The 12,142-nt window shown below is 44.6% G+C and overlaps 2 protein-coding genes across 3 annotated transcripts; both read left to right on the forward strand.

The window, feature by feature from the left end:
* The first annotated feature begins 11 nt into the window (after positions 1-11).
* On the forward strand, positions 12-2,734 carry LOC133151003 (carbohydrate sulfotransferase 12-like). Of its 2 annotated transcripts, none has more exons than XM_061273700.1 (5): positions 12-458; positions 524-666; positions 999-1,127; positions 1,198-1,390; positions 2,060-2,734. In XM_061273700.1, the coding sequence occupies exons 1-5, from the start codon at positions 12-14 to the stop codon at positions 2,333-2,335; spliced, it is 1,188 nt and encodes a 395-aa protein (XP_061129684.1). In that variant the 3' UTR covers positions 2,336-2,734. The 2 variants fall into 2 exon arrangements, with proteins under 2 accessions (XP_061129684.1, XP_061129685.1); XM_061273701.1 differs by having other exon boundaries at positions 2,087-2,734.
* A 1,198-nt stretch (positions 2,735-3,932) lies between these two features.
* ern2 (endoplasmic reticulum to nucleus signaling 2) lies at positions 3,933-11,490 on the forward strand. Its single transcript, XM_061273699.1, has 24 exons — positions 3,933-4,248; positions 4,807-4,924; positions 5,261-5,294; positions 5,372-5,444; positions 5,508-5,580; positions 5,655-5,777; positions 5,848-5,949; positions 6,220-6,279; positions 6,348-6,567; positions 7,051-7,129; positions 7,251-7,401; positions 7,542-7,681; positions 7,750-7,929; positions 8,006-8,153; positions 8,241-8,306; positions 8,380-8,467; positions 8,539-8,728; positions 8,825-8,921; positions 9,138-9,337; positions 9,404-9,551; positions 10,082-10,209; positions 10,589-10,712; positions 10,802-10,869; positions 10,958-11,490. The coding sequence occupies exons 1-24, from the start codon at positions 4,183-4,185 to the stop codon at positions 11,138-11,140; spliced, it is 2,859 nt and encodes a 952-aa protein (XP_061129683.1). The 5' UTR covers positions 3,933-4,182; the 3' UTR covers positions 11,141-11,490.
* Positions 11,491-12,142: the final 652 nt, after the last annotated feature.

Consider the following 12,142-nt stretch of genomic DNA (forward strand, 5'->3'; position numbering starts at 1 on the left):
GCACTTTAACCATGGGAACGTGGCACGGCCTGCGCGTGGCGTTTATCCTGGGCTCTTTCTTCGTGATCTTGCTCATCATCGCCTACTGGGACGACGTGGGTGGCTTCAACCTCTACCCTCTGCGGGACCGCAAACACGAGCGTTGCCCTCAGACTGCCACGGTCCGCTCGCAACCGCCCCCCACCCTCCCATCATCCTTTGCGGGAATATCCAGCACCACGTGGGCCAACAGAAGTGTGCTGCAGCCGGGAAGAGAGGATGAGAATGGGGAAGAGGACGAGATTCAGGATTTGGACGGAAGCCTAGAGCAGATTGCGAGGAAGCGGAGGATCTCCGATGTGTGTTCGGGGACGGACTTTCCCGGAAGGACCCGTGCATTTGAGCAGATCCCAAACAGGGAGTTGGACCACCTGATAGTCGACGACACGCATCAAATCATCTACTGCTATGTTCCCAAGGTAGCTAATATGATCACATGTGTTTCTGCGACTTCAAAAATATTTGGTATTGAATGTCTGCTCAGGTGGCGTGCACCAACTGGAAGAGGGTGATGGTGGTACTGGCCCAGTCTCTGGTCTCGCCCGTCTCAGGAAAGCCTTACACTGACCCGGAGTTGGTTCCTCCGGACGTCGTACACAATTCCTCGCTTCACCTCACTTTTGCCAAGTATGACACATGCGTGATTGATGACCTCAACCGGGTCCAAATATTGGATGAGCACTTTCTTTGTGCATTTGGTAGAAAATATTTTCTTATTTGTATATTAAATGTTGTTTCATAATGATGCTGTAACCTTTAAAATAATGATAATACATTCACCCAAGCCACTACGACTTTGTTCCTTGATGCCACAAGATGGCGCCAAAGCAGTATTTTAGTATTAGAGATGGCTTTGGTCTGAGCACAAAGGGAGAACCTCAGTGCCCCCCAGGGATAAATAAGAGGAGGCCAAAAAAATGGTGAACAATAATACAAAAAAACGTCAATGTGTCCACCAGGTTCTGGCGCCATTATGGTTCTCTATCCCGCCACCTGATGGCGCTCAAGCTCCAGCACTACACCAAGTTCCTGTTTGTACGGGACCCCTTTGTCCGCCTAATTTCAGCCTTCAGGAACAAGTTTGGAAGGTGCGACAACTAAAGTCATACTGGGTGACATGACGGACGTATTCGACTCATTTTCTGTTTTGACCATCAGGCCCAATGAGGACTTCTACCGCCAGTTTGGCTCTGTCATTCTGCGTCGCTACGGCAACCTATCAGAGAGTTTGCCGGAAACGGCGGCTGAGGCTTTTGCGTCTGGGATCAAACCCACCTTCCAGCAGTTTGTTTCGTACCTGCTGGACGAGGAGACGGAGAAGGAGAGTGTCTTTAACGAACACTGGCGCCAGGTAATACAGTACGAGACATCGCATTTCCCGAGTGCAACTTGCAAAATCGAAAATGTGCGTTAAGAAACTGATATTTGAACAGTAATGGTGCAGCCTCATGTAGACGAGCAAAACACGTGACTCACATTCTTTCTATTATTGTTTGTCAAGTTCTTTTTTGTGTGGCTGTTGACATCATACTGCCCTCTGGTGGCCAAGATGTGCACGCCATGGTAATTGAAGCAAAAAAAACTGTGGGGTGAAAAGGGGGACCACACTATAAAAGTCAAAAGTTGTCAAAATAAATACTCAGTTAAAGTACATATACTTGAAGTACAGACTTCCCGCCACTGCTTGATTGTAACGAAATGCCAGTCGGGTGTACCAGTGACCGAATGCATATGTTTACATTCTACTATTTTATATTGCTGCCATAAAGTGCGCAGTGTGCTAATGTCAACTTTATTTTGGCATGTGTGTTACTTATAATAAATGCACCATTTTATACAGTTTCGCTTCAACAATGACACACTTGTGAGATTGCAACCAATATCTCACTTAGCAAATACGGGTGTAAATCTTTTTGTAAACATAGTCCAAAGACAACAATGCCTAGTTTTGATTGACATATGGTTTAAGTGCTTACTTTAATGGTGAAAGTTAGTTGTACGGTTTGTTTTTCTATTTTAGGTTTACCGTCTCTGCCATCCATGCCAGGTGAAGTACGACTTCATCGGGCGACTGGAAACGCTGGAGACGGACGCCGAGCATCTTTTGAAGCTTTTGCAAGTGGATCACCTGCTGCGGTTCCCCTCTGGGGCGAGAAACCGAACGGCGGCCAGCTGGGAACGGGACTGGTTTGCCCAAATTCCTGTTTCAATGAGGACAGAGCTGTACAAGCTTTACCAACCAGACTTTGAGCTGTTTGGCTACCCCAAACCTGACAGCGTGCTACACCACCAGTAGGGCCAAGACCCCCCGATAAAAAAAAAAAAAAGCCTTCCAAGACATGTCTGCAATGCTGTTAGAGCAAATACCTCATGAGACGACAAGTGCCTGCCAGTATTATTTTTGTATTTCCGTCTCAGCTGTCACTTCAAAGCTACTCTTACGCTTCATTTGCCCACGTTAAAGCACTTAAATGATGGGCGGGTCAGGGTTTGATTGATTGATTGATTGATTGATTGATTGATTGATTGATTGATTGATTGATTGAACTTTATTTATCCCACAGTGGGGAAATGTTCTTGTCACAGCAGCGTACAAGAAACAAGTGCCAAATGTAAAAATGGATAAACAGGATAAGATTTTAGGATAAGATATAAGAATTTATTTTGCTGGGTAATAAAAATGCGATTGCAAGAATTTGAGTTTGGGATACTTTGAACTTGCTGAGGGCAGTGGATTTCATAATGGTGTGGCAGAAGTAAGAAACAGATGATATATATATAAAATGAGTTTTTTTTTTAGTGGGTAGATCTTTGTGACTTGGTCATGTTAGGCTACGGATTTTAGTTATTGATCTGACTCCAAATTGCGATCAACACTTAACACAAGAATTGTTATGTCCAAATCCACACAATTTTGCGAGTTCGTTCTGTCAAAGAGAAGACCAGTAGATCAATTAAGCCGAATTTACCAATTGTTTAATCCTGACAAAGCAAGCTAATAGAGGCGCCTGGGTCCGGGGTCCTTAACACCAAAATACTCGTGTGCCTTTGTGACCATCAAAGACAACACATTCTTCCGGGTTGCCCAGTTTTAAAGAAACACAATATGAATATTCAAGCATGCAAAATATTGTGTGGTGATTGGTCGATGGTTGATGGTCATCTCCTCCTCGTTTGGGTTTTCCCCTGGACCACAATGACGAGTTGTTATTCGCGTTCCCCATCGGCCTTGAGATGTCCTCCCTGTCTGGACCTCCTGTTCCACAGTACTTTGTAGAAAACAAATTCATGTAGTCTGCACATTCCTTTCCACTTATTAAGCGACCAGACTACTACTAGAAATTATATTGATATGATTATATGTGTCTAACGCAGCCTTAATCAAATGTGTTTACGAACGGCCGAAAGTACATTTCCCTTCTGTCATTTCAAAAGTAGCTCGCGAGCTGAAAAAGTTTGGGCACCCCTGGACTAAAATATATTTTGTAATATCAAAAGAGACAGGGTTCTTCCCCCCTTCCTGGCCTCTCCATCATTTCAAATGTATATTAAATATTTTCTCCTTTTAACCCCGGGAGAGAAAAACATTCTGGAGCAATGTCTACCCTCTAAAACAAAAGTACCACCTGTGCACCCATTTTAACAGATCTTTCCATTCCCTGCCTTTTTTTTACCGGGCCAAATTGTTGTGAAATAATGTGCATGGGTCAATGTAAGTTCACAAAGTGAAGAATGAGCGCCTCCACCACTTTCCATTGGACAAAACCGCGCTCTATGACGTTGTCAACTGCCTTGCTGTCTTTTTCCACGTGTTCCAGACGCTTCCCTCAAACCCCGCCCCTTTTGCCCTTTATCGCTGCTCCCATTGGCCGCGAGCACCATGTCCTCAAAACGAAAAGCAGTCCCGCCCACTTTTATTATGACGTCACGCATAGTCCCAAACACGGAAATGCGTAATTACTGTTGCATTGCCGTTAAGATGAAAAATGATAGCTCTCTAAAACAGCGACATGTCCTCCTTTTGTGATGTTAAAACCGACGCTTTGAAACGACGCGGACGTGTGGAACCCCGCTCTGAGATTTCAAGTGCAATTTGACCTTTGGTTTTTGAATTCGGTCCGTAGCCCCGAGGAGGTGGGTGTCATGGGGGCTTTGGGGCGCCTGCTGTTGTGCCTTCTGATTCTCTCTGGGGAAGTCACAATAACTCAGGTGAATTTTTCTTTATGTTTACATTCTTTAATGGGATTATCACGCATATATATGTGATGGGATAAATTATATGGACATCATTTGTTTGACATGCTTTGTTCCATTTAGTCCGGGGGTCGTCGCCACAGCGAGAGATAAAAGGACACGTCTGGGTTAAGCACCAGTTTTACGCCGAGAGAAAAAAAAAAAAGTTAGAAGACTTTGTTCTCCTGCTAGACTATGTGCTTTGACCATCAAAACATACACAGAAACAAAGACTTTATTTTTTTCCAAAGGATAAAAAAAAAAGTTGACAAAATTAGAGATTCAAGTCAACGTTTTGATGTTTTTTTCTTTTTGGGTCCTTTTTTGTAATTTGGCCTTGTTGGGATCCTGTACTGCTCAATTGTGTAGATGACACTTGTGACCCAATTGTAGGCAAACATAGGAGGAGTGAATAAACCCTCATGAAGGTGTTTGTCTGGATATCCTGCTAAATACGGAACTCTGAATCTTTTATGGATTAGAAACACTGGAAGACCTGACCCCCCCACTCATTGTGCTTTTTATGGCCATCAGGTGGAGGGGGTCAAGGTGGTCACCCGCCCAGAATCCCTTCTGTTTGTCTCCACGCTGGACGGAAATCTGCATGCTGTCTCCAAAGAGACGGGAGACATCAAATGGACTCTAAGAGAAGGTTGGTTCATATAACAGGGAGTTTTCTACGGAAGAGGATTAGGGCCAGTGAAGAAAAAACAAACGAGGGGTGACAGGATTCTGACTTTTTTCTCAGAATCCTGACTTTAAAGTGGGAATTCTGACTTTATTCTCAGAATTCTGACTTTATTCTCAGAATTCTGACTTTAAAATCAGAATTCCCACTTTAAAGTCAGCATTCTGACTTTAAAGTCAAAAATTGGGAATTCTGTTTTTTTTTTTTTCTTTACTGGCCCTAATCCTCTTCCGTATTTTTCCATTTGATGTTATATTTGCAACTGTTTTCTTATATAAACATGCCTTTTTTAATCGACAGATCCTGTTATACTAGTGCCCATCAACATCACTGAGTGAGTAACACACACACTCAGGCGAACGCGCAAACATCCCAGCTCTCATGTTGTGTTTTTTTTAATATTCCTCCCAGGTCAAGTTTTCTCCCGGACCCCAACGATGGCAGCTTATACATACTCAGTGGCAAGCACAAAGACGGCCTAATGGTGAGCAATAGAGTGCAAAACTGTGTTCAATTCATAACGTGGTTTTGACGATGCGTTCACCAGAAACTTCCGTTCACCATTCCGGAGCTGGTTCAGTTGGCTCCCTGTAAAAGCTCCGATGGCATCCTCTATACGGGTGAGATGCATTCAAAATAAATCTGGAAAAAAAAAAAAGACAACCTGCCAACAATGTCTACATTAATCTGCCAGGCAAAAAGCAGGATGCGTGGTTTGTAGTGGATCCCGAAACGGGAGCCAAACAAACCATTCTGACAACGTCCTCGACCGATTCCCTCTGTGTCAACGCTTCTCTGCTCTACATTGGACGCACAGGTAGAACGCGTCGGATTGAAAGCGCATATTTGTTCCCCTCAGAGTAATAGGCGCGTTTTCCTCTCCGCAGAATACGTGGTCACTATGTTCGATACCACAAAGCAGGAGCTGCAATGGAACATCACTTACAACGACTATTCCGCTCTGCCGTATGACAACGAACAAGACTATCGTAAGTGTTCCTCGAGCAGGGCGGTCGCCGGCAACCAAAAACAGAAGCCACAAAAAAGTTCATATTATTTTTACCAATACCAAAAAACTAATTGCATTAAGAAATGAAAGAAGTGTATATATGTACATTAGGGTTTTCTTTTATTAAAAAAAAGTGTCCTATGTCTAATAGACATGAAAGAGCATTGTTTATTTGACCATAAAGCATTCATTTTATTTTTTATTCTTTTTAAATGTATGTAATGTATTTTTGTATTGGCTTTCCCTCCAGGGATGGCTCATCTCGTGTCCAGTGGTACTGGCCTTGTGATTACCGTTGACAGGGAGTCAGGTAAGGATTTCTTTTTGGGAAACGGAGCTTCTGCCTAAGTGAGATCCCAAATCGGTCCTCCCGTCCAGGTGACGTGCTATGGAGTCAAGATTACGGCTCGCCCGTGGTCAGGGTCTACCTGTACTCGGGTGACTCGCTCAGACACACACCCCACCTGACGCTCGCCGTTGAGACGTTGCGCTTCCTCACCTTCCCCTCCGTCGCCGACGAGCGGACGGCAGTCCACTCCGCTTTGAAATGGCACTATCAGTTTGTGAAGGAGGAAGCCAATGCACAAACGCTACTTGTGTAAGTCACGCTCGGCACACACCTCGTCGTAGAAGTGCAGTTAGCATTTACTTGTCTTAGTCTGTTTCAAATCCCCCCTTTTTTTTTTTTTTAGATTTTGTCTCAGAACATCTGTTGTTACCACATTGTCGCAAGTAGCACTCGCAACAAAGCGTGACAGAGTAACAGTAACACTTAATGGCCGTTTGTCAAAACAAGCCGGTGGTAATAAATGAAGCAACTTTTTGATGCGGCTTGCTCATAGACGTGTTTTAAGAGCGAGTCATACACGAAAAAATTGGCTTGGCTGTTTAATTATACATTTGCTGGGCCAGTCGCTCCAGAGACCCAACCATTTTGCGTGTATCCCTCAAAGCAGAAATTCCCATGGAAAGTGTAGTGGAAAAAAAACATGGAGCGCAATCTTCAATTCTTCCATTTTCAGGGACTCCTTTTTTTTTTTATCCATCTTTTCAAAACCGTGGCTTCTTCTGTCTCTTTCAGGCCCACGCTCTACGTGGGGAAAATGGACTCCCACCTCTATGCTTTGCCTTCCTTCGTTCACCAAGGATTCTCCTTAGTGGTGAGTTGAGTTCCAAATGTATTTTCCGTGATCATTCCAGCCAAGTTTGGCTCCCAGTCTGTAATAGGATATCACATGTGCGGCGAGACCATTCACTGGCCGCTTCTTGTTCCCACGGCAGCCTCGGGGTCTGACCCTGGGCCGGATTGAAGGTCCTGAGACGGCCGGTGTGACGCTCAGCAGGCAAGGGGAGTGCTTGATCATCCCGTCCACCGACGTGCGCTATCCTCCAGGGAGCAGCAACAGCCCTCAAAACCACTGGATGTTGATAGGTACTCACACACACACACACACACCGAGCCCCAACTGGACCAGGTGGTGGTTAGGTGCGGATGGAAATGATTGACATTCATATTAAGTAGATTAGCTCAATCTGAACAATTGGGAAAATGCGCTGTTTCACGTGCCGCAGGCCACCACGAGATCCCGCCACTAGCACATACCACCATGTTAAGGGAATCGCGGCTCAGCCTGCCGTTCCCCAGTGAATCCGTCATCTCCCCTCGACCTTCTGCCTCGCCACCCTCGCGCACCTCCGGCTACAACCAAAACGTGAGCCCTTTCAAGTCCTTAGGCAAGATCTTCCATCTCCCTTGTTTCATGTCGCTGTCATCCTCCAGTTTTGGTTGGTAGGCCAAAGCGATGGCAACGATGGCGAAGGAGCCGTCGACGAGAGAGAATCGGCAGGAGCCCAGAAGTCGATCGACGTGCGTTCCGTCTACATGACGCAGGACTGCTTGACTCTGACTGTCTTGTGCGTGCTGCTGGGAGGCTGGTTTGCGTTCGCCTTCACATACGGGGTGAGTCGAGAACGTTCGGCCGCTTATTCGTTTTATTGAGGACATCGCGAGGGTGGCATTTTGTGTTTCTCACTAGCGAGCGGCCCACAAGGTAAAAGCTCTGCAGGAGCAGCACAAGGAAAGAATTGAATCTTGCGTCCAGTCCACACAGACCACCGACCCGCCGACACCAACTTTAAGCTCCTCCGACTTGGAACTTCCTACCAGCACGACCGTCTCCACTGGTTCATTCATTTTGTCACCGTCGCATATTTTGTCACGTTACAATAGCCGGAATAAAACTTAAAGGTTGTTGGTTGGCTTCTGTGCAGGTTCTCAGCATGCATCGGAAGATCTTGTTGTAATGCCTTCTTCCGTTGACAGCAGCACAACCTCGAGTATGGATGAACTTTATTTTCTTTCCATCCTGCAAATAAAGCTGATTTATTGCTGCTCATTTTTGGTCTACAGAAAACAGCGAGGAGGTGCACTTGGGTAAAATCTCCTTCACCACATCCGAGGTTCTCGGTCGCGGCAGCTCGGGAACGTTCGTCTTCAGGTAGGTTTAAAAGTTGCGTGTGCCCACCGAGACTTGGAGGTCAACACGATTTGACCTCGTACCGTACGCAGGGGCAACTTCGACGGACGGCCCGTGGCGGTGAAGCGAATCCTCCCCGAGTGTTTCGATGTGGCAGAGAGGGAAGTGCAGCTCCTGCGACAGTCCGACACGCATCCCAACGTCATCAGGTACTTCTGCACGGAGAGGGACAACCTCTTTAAGTACATCGCCATCGAGCTGTGCGCCGCCACCTTGGAGCAGGTCAGTGATTTTTTCTTTATTGCTAACTGTCACTTTAAATTTAAAATCAAAAATGGTATAGCTGACATGTATCTTTCTCTACGTTATTGTTTGCAGTATGTGGAGGATCCATCCAATTTTCCCAACCTGAGTCCGATTATGTTGTTGGAGCAGACCATGTGTGGCCTCTCACACCTCCACTCGCTCAATATAGGTTTGCGACACACGCACACAAAGTCTCAAATATGTAACGCCGACATGTTTTTTTTTTTTTTTTTTTACATTTGTGTTTATTGTTAAGTTGGTCTTAAATTCATTCAGATTGCATTAAAAAGACTCAAAAAGTCTTTGAACTTAAACCAGAATGTCAACTTTGAATATGAAGTTAGCAAAACAATAGTTTTTCTCCCTTTTCCGCTCCTTCATCCAGTACATCGAGACCTGAAGCCTCGGAATATCCTGCTGTCATTTCCCTGCGCTTCGGGTAAAGTCCGAGCTCTCATTTCCGACTTTGGGCTGTGCAAAAAGATCCAAGATGGTCAGAGCAGCTTCTCGCTGCGTTCGGGCGTGTTGGGCACCCCAGGCTGGATTGCTCCCGAGCTAATGGAAGACGTTCCTAGCAACAAGCCAGTGAGTCTCGCGTGTTAGCTGTGTTGACTTTTCCTCGGCTGACTCGGCGCTGTCGTTTCTCTTTAGAGCACCGCTGTGGATATCTTCTCCGCCGGCTGCGTCTTCTACTACGTGGTCAGCGGGGGTAAGCACCCGTTTGGCGAGCCTCTGACGCGGCAACTGAACATCATGTCTGGAACCTATTCACTTTTGCAATTGATGGATACCATACACGGTGAGGATGGATGCCGTGAGTGTGTCTATGCTGCTTTTTTGGGAAACCTAGTCTAAAATGGTTTTTATGATGATTTTGTAAAAACACGCTGGATAACTTTTTACCGTCCCTCTATGTGTTCACAGTAAACAAATCTTTTTTTTTTCTTTTTTTTTTTTTACCCAAACAACCTTAAGATGTTGCTCTCCGTAGGCATAAAAAGCAGAATGACAGCAAATGACATTCAATAATTTCCAAGGGGAAGAAAAATGTCTTTTTGCTTCCTGTTCTTAATCATTCATTGTTCTCAATCCCAACAGGTGATCTGCTAACTTGTGGTCAACAGTGGAATTACACCATCATAAAAAAATCTAATTATTATTTGTACAATACAAAAAAAAAAAAGACAACAGTGTTGCGTCAATGCTAACATTGATTTGAATGTTGATTTTTATTTTAAGTGACGTCATAGTATAGTCAAATGTTGTGAAGGTCATTGAACAATGATGCCAGTCCATTGACTAAGCTGCAGCAATGTTGTGCCTCAACAGAAGACGTTGTGGCTGAGGACCTGATCAAGCGGATGATCAGCCCGAAGGCGCGGTCTCGTCCCTCGTCCGTCGGCGTGCTCAAGCATCCGTTCTTCTGGAGCCCTGAGAAACAGCTGCTTTTCTTCCAAGTCAGTTGCCTCACCTCCCTTGCTCACTCACTCTTTACTCACTCGTTTGTGTTGAGTCATGTCTGAAAACTAAAAGCATTTGGAAACCGGGAACTGGCTTTTAGTTTCTGCATAAAAACCTGCTCACAAAAATCTTTCCAGACAGTTTTGCAAAACAAGCCACTTTGTTTCCAGTCCACAGGCAAGCAGTGAATTTATTTTGAATTTTCTTGTTTACTATTTGTCAATTGCTCCGTCGGCTCCAATTCGTGTCCTCACACAAGAATGTAAAAAGTGCATCAAAATCCAGAAGTTCTCCGGAACCAAATTTTAAAATGTAACTTTCTCAATGATCAAAGTTTTGAGTTGCTGCGCGCGTGTATTTTATTTTTTCACCTAGGACGTAAGCGACCGCATTGAGAACGAACCGGTCGATAGTAAGATCGTGGGGAACCTTGAAAGTGAGTGCCGAGACGTGGTGCGGAGCAACTGGATGCTGCACATTTCTACACCTCTGCAGAACAGTAAGGAGGATGCACAATGAGGGACACTTGTGTCAGTCATGAATCATTTTTGGAACGCAATGCCTTTTTTTCCCCATTTCCCTATGCAGATTTGAAGCGGTACAGGGTGTACAAAAGCAGCTCGGTGCGAGAGCTGCTGAGGGCCATGAGGAATAAGGTCAGCCTGCGTTGTCCCGACGCATTCTGCTTGGTGATTTATTTTTTTATTCGATTTATTTGAATTGTATTCATTCATGGTTCGACAGAAGGCTCACTACCACCAGCTGCCGCGCGAAGTGCGGCACAGTCTCGGCGAGCTGCCCGACGGCTTTGTGCGCTACTTCACCAGACGCTTCCCGAAGTTGCTGATGCACACATACACTTCGCTGCAGGCCTACGCCAAGGAGAAACTCTTTCGCCCCTACTACATGCCCCCTGGCGTCAAGTAGCAGCCACAGCCATCTCCCGCCTCCTTATTGCTTTTGTAAAGCTGTCACTGGTTTTAGATACACCTTAAGATATACCATGGCTTGATTTGTGTATTTATTATTTTTTGACAGACTTGACAAAAGACGTTCCCAAGTGGTTCTGATAAAGGCTTTTATGGAAGAAAAAGTTCATGCACTCCTAAAGGTAGCGACACTGGCAACGCACAAAGTCAAATAAGTCTCCATTGATAACCACTGTACTCTACATGACACGTTTATACTCTTCTTTTTATTGATTTGATCTGCTGTAGAACCAATGTTGAGAGACTTCCTGATTTTCTAAATTAAATTTCGACTTTGATTGCGCCTAAGATTGAAGTGTATGTAGTTTTTTTGTCCTTTTGTAAATATTAATAATTTTATATGATCAATTTTGTAACATTTAGCGTTGAGGTTTATGCATCAAACTTACTTTTAAAATGATCTTATTTGTATTGTGTTATTTTAAAGTTAACACAGAATCTGTCAGTCTGCTTTACATGGTTTATTTTCACATGGAGTTAGCTAATGGGAATGTTTCCAGACGTCCTCCTAAACAAATGAAGTCATTCGGTGAGCAGTAAACAGGCAGTCAATTTTCTTCAATGACTATTTTTACAAACTACGTCACATACCCCCCCCCCCCCCCCCGATTATTTTTACCACAGCTCGCTTGTAATATAAATATAGTAAAACACGAATGGATAAAAAAAAAAAAAAAAAGAACGTTTTAGAAACATTTATTTTAACATTTTCTTCGGGTCCGGTTTAGTAACATGTTGCACTACTTCATGCTGACCAGCAGAGGACAATGTTTCACTCTTCATAAAAAAACAAAACTCGACGAGAGTGTCATCCAGGAGCATTTCACGGCCTAATCGTCTGCTAATGGACGGTCGAATTGTTATTTTATATAATTGTGTGGGTCGCCCTTTTCTTTGTATGTCTGTGTAGTGTGTGTATGGACTAATTAGAAAGTTCAAC

Source organism: Syngnathus typhle, linkage group LG3, assembly GCF_033458585.1.
Source record: "Syngnathus typhle isolate RoL2023-S1 ecotype Sweden linkage group LG3, RoL_Styp_1.0, whole genome shotgun sequence".
NCBI classification, from domain to species: Eukaryota; Metazoa; Chordata; class Actinopteri; order Syngnathiformes; family Syngnathidae; genus Syngnathus; species Syngnathus typhle.